The sequence below is a fragment of the Natator depressus genome, chromosome 1, assembly GCF_965152275.1.
Source record: "Natator depressus isolate rNatDep1 chromosome 1, rNatDep2.hap1, whole genome shotgun sequence".
In the NCBI taxonomy this organism is placed as follows: Eukaryota; Metazoa; Chordata; order Testudines; family Cheloniidae; genus Natator; species Natator depressus.
Window position 1 is genome coordinate 239,759,829 of NC_134234.1, and position 11,987 is coordinate 239,771,815.

Below are 11,987 nucleotides of genomic sequence, written 5' to 3' on the forward strand. Positions count from 1 at the left end.
TCTGATGGATAAAATGGAACTCCAATTCTATAGTTGTAAAAGTTGCTGATTTGACACAATATGACTTCAAATGCAGATAGCTGAAGGTTTCACTTTTTTTTAATCCGGGTTCTAAAAACCTTTATTTCCAATTATTCCTTATTAAAATTGACATCTTCCATGCTGCACCACCGGCTCAGCAAAGCTATTCTCCCCCGACCCTGCCCACCATTCATTTTTCCTCTAATGTAGTGTTTTAGTAGCTAGTTCTGACCACTATCTTATATAAATATGCCTTTTCCTGGACACAGCAGAGGAAAAGAACACTGGAGAATGTCAAATTCTGAATGAATAGAAGTTTTGTTGGGCAGCGAGTGACAGCTATGAAGTCACCACAGCAACCACTCAGCTATTGAAATATTAATCCAAGCAACTCAGCCAGGAACCTAGGGTACAGTTCAAACTTGCCTCAACTTGACTAATCAAGTTAACTGTTCTCAAAGGTCTCTCAAGAGATGTAGGAAAGGATTTGATCGCTTAAAACCCAACTGAAAACACCATCTGGACTCATTACAGAACGCTGGGAAGATGGAGGGACCTTTTAGTCCCAAGGATGCACTCTACTGAATGGACAATACAAATTCAGCAAATCCAAACCACCTTTCAGAGAAGCCATGGCACAATCTCAAGTTTCTTGACACTCTATTGCTGGTCTCTGACATGGGTTTCAAAAAAAGTCTAAATACAAGAGTCAGGCCAGAGATGGAACTTTTGTTTCCAGGCTCGTTAACAGGCTTCATCTGTGTCCACTTCTATACAGGTTTTTATACCAACCTCATCACCATAGTCTCTGAACACCAACCAGTAGTGCATTAAGTAATATGACTAACGTCTATCATGCGTGGGTTGGTGTTCTCATCTTCTCCCTAGGAGGAGAATTGTGTATGCAATGTAAGGTTTTCTTAGTTTTAAAAACGTACATGTGGCTGTGTGTTTATATTAGAGAAAGAAAGGTTGAAGAAATGTGCTTTGCACATGCAGAGGAAGGTGGTGACATTTGTGATGGTTCCTAGTTTATTCCACAGACTTGGACCAATCCTTGAGAAAGCTGTCTCCTGCACCACTCCAAGACAGTTGTCCTAATTCCTATGACCAGCACCGAGGTCAGTACTATGTGATGCTGCAAGATTGGGATTATCATGTTACCCCAGACCACCAATGTGAGTGCTGGTTTCTGTGTATACACTTCATTAGAAGAACTGGTCTTGATTAAATCATTTGGACCAGTGCTTGCATAAGCTCACAGACATTAATTCCCATTACAACAATTCCTCTGGTTCAAAGAAAGCCCTTGAAATCAAGCTCCTAGTGATAATCCTGCTATAAAACAGCTCTGTAAAAGCAATCAGGAGCCAAATCCAGAGGGAAATCAGAGCACAATTTAATGAGAGAACAAGGGCAGAAAAAAAGCAAGTCCAGGAAGAAAGAATGAAAGAGGCTCTGGTTCATATCAGCTACCACTCATGATTTTGGCTAAAATACTTTTTGCTACTGACACAGTCATTCATCTCTTTAATGCCTGTTCCAAGGGTCAAATGGTAGTTGCACTCTAGTTCAGCTTTTGGGATCTCCAATTACATTCTTGATTCTCAAATATGCTGGTCTACTGCCAGCTCCTCACTCCTAAAGGAACTGGGCTCATACCATCATCCTGCATCCCTGCAAGATTGATGTAATTTTCCAAAAACACTGTCATAAGTTACCAATCACGTCACTTTTAAACCTCACACAGACAACATTTTACAAGGAAAAAGAAAACGTTACTCTAGTCCATTTCCAATGAAGACAATGCATCTTAAAACAAACATTAGTTACCAGGCAGATACCTGCTATCCTAACAGTAATTACATTGTTTCGGACATCAGCAGCAAATCCGAACAAATGGAAAGTCAGATTTGCAAACTGTGCATTGTTAAGTATTCATTTAAAAGACTACCTGCAATGCGGGGTGGGGGAAAATGGTCTTAATCCCTTTATGGTGTATGACAATGTATTTTATGCAAGATAAATCATGTGAGGTATCATTGAAAAGGTTATGATTTATTGAATATGATTATCCTATTTGTATGCATGGAACTTTTTGCATCTGAAGTTCGGAGTATTAGGCATATTTTGTTTAGTTGCTAGGTAAGCTCCTTTGATCTGTTTGCTATCCCTTATAATCACCTAAAATCTATTTTTTGTAGTTAATAAATTTGTTTTTGCTTTGTCTAAAACCAGTGTGTGGGAGTCGTAACTCGGGGCATAAAGCTGTTGTGTATTCCTCTTCACATTGAGGGAGGGGAAAAATTTCATGAGCTTACACTGTATAGTTCCCTGTGCAGCGCAAGACTGTATAATTTTGGGTTTACACTCCAAAGGGGATGCGTGCCTGAGTAGCCGGGAAGTTCCCTAGCTGGAGTCTTCCCATGCAGGGCTGATCACAGCATCTGCATGTAACTGCAGCTGGGTGTGTCCCTACCTGTATGTGGTCTGGGCAGCTTGTCACAGCAGTACAACATAAAGGGAGCCCAGGCTGGTGGGTCAGGGGGGCTCAGTGATACCCCAGTTCCAGGTGGCACCCTGGGGGAACCCGTCACAGTCATTTTTTATTTTTAACAGGTAAATTTTGTTTAAAGAGAGAACCAGCAGGAAGTCTAGTCTTTGACATAAAAGTGCAATCCTTCCTCTGAGCTACGTGAGCCCCATTAAGTTAACAGAAAAAGAGAACACCATTTCTAAACATAGTTTTGAAAACTGAATATCTTTGTCTTATAAATGGCTCAGCCAACTCAACACTGCATCTCTCTTTTAAAAAACAGCAATGAACATTTCATTGGCTTTAAGAAGCAGTTCTTAGATGAACATTAGTTTTTAAAAAGCCACATTATGTATCCTGACCTGTTAGGTAATTTAAATTAAACCTAAAATAGTTTTAAATCTGAATTATATTTATGCTCTTTACACTTCTCTAATCTTTCACAATGAAAACAGACCAGATAATTTCGCTTTGTTCTCATGCATTCAAATGGGCTGCAAATACTGCAGGTCTTATTTAATAAACTACTTATTTAGAATTTATTTAGTAAAACTATTTCTTTAGAATGTTATAGGCTTGCTTTACAAACAAAACTAACAGACAAATTTGACCATCCCTTTCAAATTCTGCCAAAGATATGGAAACGTGTTTTATTTTAGTTACAGACAACCCTGACGTTCATTAGGACTTGGACAGGCAGATTCCTTAGCAGGATTAGGGCCTAAAAAGTAACATGAAATTAAAGACATAAGTCTACAAATACAGTTATTCTCTTGCTGTATTAGAAACTTTAAGGAAAAAAAACATCAAAATAGGTTGTGGTGACCGCTTCCCAATCCCTCTCAAAAAAAACACAGAGTACAGCCCTACAATAAAGCAGACTTTCCCACATTCAGATAAACGAAATGAGCAGAAGGCTATGAAGTCCACTAGGCAACTTGCTATGGCAATTTAATGTGGAAGACACTCAGACACTACCATCATGCGTAGCAGCATAAAGTTGTGAGACTGGTAAATCTCCCTCATTTAGGACCCTACCAATTTCACGACTGTGAAAAACATGTCAAGGACTGCAAATAAGCCCTTCCCAAAATCAGCCGGCCTGGGGAGGCACAGGACTTGTCCTTCTCCTGCACAGCCGTTACCGGAGGAAGATCAGACCCACCTCCACAGGCAGTGCAGAAGTGAGGATGTACCACCCTCACTTCTGCGTCGCAGCAGCCCCCAAGCTGGACTCCGGGCTTCCACCCCCTGCGGCTCTTGCTGTGGGTCAGGGTGCCGGGTGGGGGGCTTCTGCCCCCCGCAGCTCCTGCAAGTGCTCAGGGCACTGGGCTCAGGACACCCGGGCTGAGGCCTGCTGCAGCCCCAGGCTATTGCTTCTCCCACACACCCCTGAGGCTCCTGCCAGGGCTGCAGACCTGCCGGGGCTCAGGGCTGCCACCCTCAGCAGCTCCAGCCCCCACAGCTCCTGACAAGCTCAGGGCTGTCTCCACCACCAAGGCTCAGGATGCCCAAACTTCAGGGTTCCTGCCACCACCGTCGTCCCCCCCCACCCCCAGTCACAGCTCCTGCCCAGGCTCAGCGCGCTGGAGATCCGGGGCTTCCACTCCCTCCCCACATGGCTTGTGCCTGGGCTCTGGGGCTGCTACCTCCCCACGCCTCCTGCTGGGAATGGGGGCGCCCAGGCTCCAGCCGGGACTCAGGGCTTCCACACCCTGCAGCTCCTGCCCAAGCTCAGGGACCTGTGCTGTGGGCTGCCACGCCCCACAGCTCCACCCTGTCCCCCAGCACCACTCCTGCCCAGATTTGGGGTTGCTGCCATCCCCCATGGCGCCAGCTGGGACTTGGGGTGCTCAGGCTGAGGGCTGCTGCCCCGCCATGGTTTCTGCCCCAGCTCCAGGCTTCTGCCCCTCCTGCTCGCTCCTGCCAGAGCTTGGGCTTTCAGCCCCCATGGCTCCACTCAGGGAACCTGAGCTTCGGGCTTCAGCCCCTGCAGCTCTTGCTGGGGCTTGGAGCTTGGAGCTTCCACCCCGTGGCTCCTGCCAGGGCTGGGCACCTATTTTTCAAATTGTCTGGGGCCCCTGGGCACAGGCCTCATGGGCCCATGTGTTAATCCACCACTAGCCCTGACTAGCAATTAGGATCCCTGGTTGGGGTGCTCCCAGCAGCAATGGGGAGATCAGGCCTACCTCCACCTCTGGGAGCCTCCTCCAGGAAACTTCGCAGCTGCTGCTTTCACAACTGGGCTCTGAAGCATGAATTTGGTAAGGCCCTACTCATGGAGTTTAGCTAAATGACAGTCCAAACCAAAATGGTAATCAGGATTACCCCCCGGCCCTCTGGCTGCAGGAGCCCTGAGCCTCCCTCCCCGGCCCAGAGGAACTCTGGGCCGGCCAAAGCCCCAAGCCCCTTCAACCCCCACACCTGACCAGAAAAGCCCCAGGCCAGCTGCAGCCCGGTGCCCCCCCAAGCAGAGGAGCCCCGGCATGACTGGCCAAAGCCCCGAGCCGAGTCTCCCCCGCCCGGAGGAGCCCTAGCCGAGCTGAGCCAAGCCTCCCATGCCTGGAGGAGCCTGGGGCTGGCTGCAGCGGTGCCTCCCCTCCCCAGACCCAACCCGCCCATTAGCCAGGGGAAAAGCGTCTGTATAAGATGTTTTTGATATGCCCCATGCAGGTTTCAAGGCTGCTGAGGAGGCGGTATGTGCCTCCTCAGCTGCTCCGGAACCTGCATAGGGCATAATAAAGCAAAAACTTCACCACCAAACCCCACAACTGGGGATCCAGTGGCCACAGCAGCACCAGGAAAGGCAGCGCCTCCCCTGGCTTATTGTACCCACCACCCATGAATTGAGGTAAACCAGGACTGAGTTATCTTCCCATTAGGCAATGCGGAAGCTCAGTCCATTTAAGTTTCCAAATCTGATCCAGTTAGATGATGATTAAGATGTTTCACCTAAAAGTTTTCTATTCCTTCTGTCCAGAGAGTCAACTATGTCAATGAACTTTCAGAGGAAAGCAGTTACACAGCCTGGGGCACACGGTGCGGTGGCAGATAGGCTCCCACTTCAGGAACTGGTATACTTGTCCTGTTGTACTGTCCTGGGCTCAGACTCATCTGATCCCCAGTGGGAACAGAAGGTTAATGGGAAGACTCATGGGCTGGAGAGATTCTGGGACAGAAAACTGTTGTCAAACCCCAACAAATGATGAAAGGATGTGTAACCTCCCAGAAGGGAGATCTGGTTTCAAAAGCATGTAAGATACAAAATAGAGAGGCAGAAATATTGGCATCACTAGCAATCAGCATACCCTACCAACTAGGATGTGTGTAACCCGGAACAAGACAAACAAGAACAGTTCAGATTTATACAGTGTAAAAAAATTTGTTACCTTTTCTTGAGTCTGCAGATTGGAAAGATGCTAATTGACCCATTCAGCATAATGGATTATGTCTGCAACCTAAATTATCTTTAGGTGTCATTGTTAACTATTTACTTGTTTTAGTATAAACATCCAGTCCTTTCCTGCCTCCCACAATTCCTCAAGTGCCAAAAGCCTTCCATCCATCTGAAAAAACTTCCAATTTAACAACTCAACCTAACACTAAAACTTTATTCTCAAATCCCAATAGCAAAAACAAATAGAATGCACCAAATTCTCTCCTAACACACTTGAAACATGGGTGCATATCCAGAGCTTTATGTCGAGACTTCAACTGTATTTCTCACAAGAAAGGCTCTGCAGAGCCATTCATTTATTAGACACCACTGTAATATAATACTGAATTAAGTTTATTTTAGGTGGGGTTTTTTTTTAATTAAAAATGCAAATTTTTATGTACTAACAACGGATTGTATGTAATTCCATGAGGGAGACCACAACCTTCCAGGAACTAAGAACAGCAGGAGACAGTTAAGCAAATTCACTCAGGTTGTATCACCTCCTCGGAGCTACCACCTGGAAAGAGTCTCGCATATACATTAATCAAACTAGATTATCCAGGGATCAACAGAAAGAAGGGACTTTCAATTAAATAGCCTGAGTTAAAAAGGACTCTCAGCCTTCTCTCTGATCCAGCAGACAGATAGAACCTAGGGAGCCCCAATCCTTAGGGAAGGTTGGAAGGTCTTTGGCCCACTGCTACCCCATGAGCAGAGTCATCCCTAGCCATTTTGGTGCCCTATGCAGCCCCCCTGCAGGGGAGGGGGGGCAGCTGGCCCCAGGCCTTCCTGGGGGGCAGGAGCAGGTTGTGGGGCAGGGGAGGAAAAGTGCCCCCCAGCACGGGCCAGCTGAGCAGGTTGGGGCCGGGTCACTCCACTTCCTGCCACCCGGTGAGTGGAGGGCAGGCCCGACCCCACACTCACAGGGTGGCAGGAAGTGGACCGACCTGGGCCCAGCCCATTCCACTCTGCTTTGCTCCCTTGGCTCCCAGTCTTGGGGGGGAACCAGCCCTCAGCACTCACCGGTGGCATGGCTGGAAGCCGGCGGAGTGGAGCGAGCTGGGGCCAGATCACTCCACTTCCCGCTGCCTGGTGAACGCAGGGCAGGCCACACCCCTGCCGCAGTCCTCAGGGGAAGGGGCGGAGTGGGGGCAGGGGCCATGGGGTAGAGCTAGAGCAGGGGCTGGAGCAGCACGCAGATGCGTACTTGGCATATGGGTAAGGACGGCCCTGCCCATAAGACTTAGGTGTGTGTTTGAGCTGAAGCTGTGATCAACTTGTGTCCAAACGAAAAACTGGGGGGGCGAGGCAGGGTTTGAAGGACTAATCACCACCCTGGGCCCTTCTTGGAGTGAGGGGGTGATGTCTGGTAAGCTTATTAACGTGTGTAGATTCTTTTACTGTTTTTAAAGTGTTTTCACTGTAATGCTTTTACCTTGAGAAAAGATGTGATTGTTCATAAAAGCAGTTTGGTAATCTAAAAAACTCTGGGCATGTATACTATGTACCACCTCGGAGCAGAGAAGCAAAGCACTCTTATACTGGGGAATAAGACAGCGAAGGTAGGGAACTGTTCAGCCTGGAAATAGCCCAGTCCAGAGGGGGAGAAAGCCATGTCTCCACCCATGAAAAGGGACAGTTTAGGGGCCAGGAGCAGGTGCCCTTGCTGTACCACAGCAGGGAAATACAGGTGCAACTGCCCTGAACTGTGACAACCACCTCAAATCTTTCCAATAGGCCAACAACTAGTCTACATTAAAAATCTATAACAATAAACCTAGAGCATAGCCTTGTTTGAAGGCTGAACCACCAGAGGTGGGGGGGGGGGGGGGGAAGAGAAGAGAGACACAACCCTTTCCTGAACAGTTCCTTGGCATGGCACAAAGTAGAAAAACGTTCATGATTGTAACACTTCAGAGTAACAGATGCAGCACAAGGGATAAGCACTTCCCCTACGAACATAATCTAGAATTCTCATTGAAAAAGGTATTTTTCCTGCTCTGTGTTCATTTGTGGCCATCAGTAAACCTCACAAAAACAAGCACCTCAGGGTATTTTGACTGAATGGATTATGAACTTGTTTACACAGACTGTTTCCAGCTCTATTTATTCACTAGAATTCAAGTCCTGTTAAAGACTTGAAAGGACAATTAAATGCATTATTGAATCTCTTCTTCATTACCCACTCACCCCAAAAAAAAAGCCATACACACACACCCCACAATTTTAAGGGATTCCAGTTCCAAATGTGCACAGTTTTTGCCTATGTTCAATGAACATCCAATTATGTCTAGCCTAAACCGAGGGAAGTTGCAAAGCTGCACTGAAGTATAATGTTCTCTGTAAGCTTGTAGTCACCACTAGAGGGCTTCCTTGCAACTCAATTTCCTAATGCTCACTTCAGCTCAGGCTTAAAACAGATTTACAGTTTCACAGAGAGCTCAATTACTGTCTGGAAGTTCAGACATTCACTTACTTATAGAAGTGACTTTAGAAATTCCCCATAAATTTTCCACTAAATAAAAAGCTTTTCAAATAACTTTTCTTACTTCTAGGCATTATTTGTATTGCAGTAGCACCCAGAGACCCCAATCAAATATCAGGGCCTGACTATGCTAGGCACTGTACAAAGAAGCAGTCCCTGCCCCAAATTACTGCTCAAGTTCGATGCTATTAGCCCCATAATTAGAGTAATGGACCATCCTTTGAGGTAGTGAGATTGATAAATTGTCTCATACCACTTTCTAGTATACACAGGCAGAAAAAATTGTTTTTATTGTCTTGTTTTTAATTTCAAGGATTGAGGATACAACCAGTGATCATATTAGTCTCTTTGTATCTTCCCCCGCCCACAGCTTACATAGAACTCTTCTTCAGGGCTGGGAAACTCAAAGAGTTCTGTTCAAGCTCAAAAGTTTGTCTTTCGCCAACAGAAGTTGGTCCAATAAAAGATATTACCTCACCCACCTTGTCTCTAATATCCTGGGACAAACATGGCTGTAACACCACTACATTTTAAGTGTAAGACGGGGGCGGGGGAGATACAAACAGACTAATAGGTTTCAGAGTAGCAGCCGTATTAGTCTGTATCCACAAAAAGAACAGGAGTACTTGTGGCACTTGAGACTAAAATTTATTAGTGCATAAGCTTTTGTGGGCTAGAGTCCACTACATCGGATGCATAGAATGGAACATACACACACACAAAAGTTGGAAGTTTCCATACAAACTGTGAGAAGCTAATTAGTTAAGATGAGCTATTATCAGCAGGAGAAAAGAGACTAATAGGATCACTGCTTGTATCCTCAATCCTTGAAATTAAATATAACTTTCTGCCTGTGTATACTAGAAAGTGGTATGAGACAATTTATTAATCTCACTACCTCAAAGGATGGCCAATTACTCTAATTATGGGCTAATAGCATCCAACTTGAGCAGTAATTTTAGGATTACAGAGAAAGCTTTAGTTTGCCTCCCTTCCAGCAATGGGTCTTTGGCCTTAGATATTATGAAAAGAAACATTGGTTTCCATTTTATTTCAACTTTCTGATCTCATGGCTAATCATCATCACACACCCCTCTTGTGCCTGAGCTCACTTACGTTTTCAACGTTCCAGATGTCATAAGTTCCGTCACGAGAACAATACATTTCTTTCCCTTCACTGTAGACTCCCAGGAATCATAGAACCGAACAATATTAGGATGCTGGAGCCCTTTCAGCATTTCAGCTTCCTCTTTAAATCTCTGTCGCTCTGACTTTGACAGCTTCCGATCCTACCAAAAAAAAGAAAAAGGTTATATATAAAAACCTATACGAAAATAGTCCACTTTAAACATAGGAAGGGCAGCAAGCTGAAAACGTGACAGGACTCTTGCACGTTAGTAAGATTCTGAAGTCCACTCAGATTTATTCTCTTACAAGCAATTCACTCCACCCAATTGTCATTCAACTGCATATTTCATGGGTTTTTTTTTTTAAATGCACTATATAACTGCAGATGCATTCTATTACTTCAGCTTTTTACTGGATTTAGTAGTTTATGCCATACAATTGCTCTCTAGAGAGTCATTATTCCTAGGGCTTGTCTACACTTACAGCACTATGGCAGCACAGCTGCACCAGTGAAGCTGTGCTGCTGTAACACATAGTGAAGACACTACCTATGCCAAACGGAGAGCTTTTCCTGTCAGCACAGGTACTCCACTTCCCTAAGAGTCAGTAGCTATGTCAATGGGAGAAGCCCTCCTGTCGACATAGAGTTATCTACACCAGGGGTTAGGTCGGTATCTTCTACACCTGAGCAATGTAGTTGTAGTTATACCATCATAGGTTTGTAGTATAAACTAGGGCTCACTCATCCTCTGAGTCAGTTATTCTCCCCATCCCCTGGCCAAAAATCAGATTCACAGCTACTATTGCTTAGGGGAAGCGGATACAGTGGTCCAATACATTTAAGGATGCCCAAACATTAAGAAATATGCTTCAGAATTGCCTCTTTTGTATGCAGACTAAACATGTTAGGATTTCCCTGCTGCAAGCAGATTAATATCAAGAGTATAGGACTGAACTCTACATTTACAGATTTATGATTGGTCCACACCTAAAACTTAGTTAACACCCCTGACCGACAGCTAGTTCGACCTCTCTCTTGGGTGAGAAAGAGTACGCCAACCTAAGCCCCATTACAGACACTGCTATGTTAATGGAAGAATTCTTCCATCAGCCTAACTACCAGCTCTCACGAGTATGGATTCACTACAGTACTTTGAAGTCACAGCTCGGGCTCTGAAGCCTACAGGAGGAAGGCTGGTCTTCAGAGTGCGAGCCGCAACTTCAAAGCATTGTTTCTACAGCTACTTTTAGAGGACTAGTCCAAGCCCCAATAGCCTGAATCCGTCAACCTGGGCTAGGAGGCTCGCTCCAAAATGTTAAGTAGATATTCCCTAAATGTGACTTCCCAATAGTATTCAGGCTATATCTATACACTACAGCAGCGCAGCTGCGCCAATGTAGGGCTTCTGGTGAAGACCTGTAGATTGGTATAATTTACTTCACTCAGAAGTGTGAACAAAGTAACTTGTAGTGTAGACATAGCCACAGCCATGCTAATCTCTCCAAACTACCCTTTATTCACTTAGAGATCTTTAACTATTTCAGAAAGTCTCTCCACTGAAGCCTTATGTTATGGAGGAACTGAGGCTATTTTCCAGATGGAACATTATAATTTAAAGACAAGTGCAAGAAGTGTAAAGATTTTCCAGATGAAAATGAAGAAAAAAAATCAAACCTGGCACGCGAGCCAATTTTTAGTGGCACGCTGCTGTCTGTCAGGGACCCCAGCAGACAGCAGCATGCCACTAAAAATCCTGCCCGGTCCAGCCTACTGTTCTCCACCCCCCTGCTCTCTCCTTGCAGCGCAGGCAAGCTTCCCCCTCTTGTCCCCCCGTGTGCTGGGTTCCTGCCCCTCCTTCTCTCCCTCCCTGCGGCCGATCAGCTGACAACCCTTGCTACGGAGGGGGAGAGGGAAAAGCGGAGCCACAGCAGGCTCACGCTCTCTGCTCCGGGGACCTTGTGGAAGGGGGTGGAATCGGCATATCCCCTCCAGCCCCCTGTCGTGAGCCACTCAGGACAGGGGGCTGGGAGCACCCCCATGACCCCACACACACACCCCCCTGGCCCTCTGCCCTGACTCCTGCACCCCCCCCCCACACACACACCCCCCTGGCCCTCTGCCCTGACTCCTGCATCCCCCCCCCACACACACACCCCCGGCCCTCTGCCCTGACTCCTGCACCCCCACACACACACACACACACCCCCCCCGGCCCTCTGCCCTGACTCCTGCACCCCCCCACACACACACACACCCCCCCCGGCCCTCTGCCCTGACTCCTGCACCCCCCCCCCCACACACACACCCCCGGCCCTCTGCCCTGACTCCTGCACCCCCCCCACACACACACCCAGCCCTGACTCCTGCACCCCCACAC

At 46.6% G+C, this 11,987-nt stretch overlaps 1 protein-coding gene across 6 annotated transcripts in view; it reads right to left on the reverse strand.

The window, feature by feature from the left end:
* Positions 1-11,987, reverse strand: part of WNK1 (WNK lysine deficient protein kinase 1) — a 165,217-nt gene that overhangs the window by 102,376 nt on the left and 50,854 nt on the right. For all 6 annotated transcript variants that reach the window (XM_074938996.1, XM_074939008.1, XM_074939003.1 and 3 more), the window contains exon 2: positions 9,598-9,770. In XM_074938996.1, the coding sequence (XP_074795097.1) occupies positions 9,598-9,770 (173 nt within the window). The remainder of the gene's footprint in view (positions 1-9,597; positions 9,771-11,987) is intronic.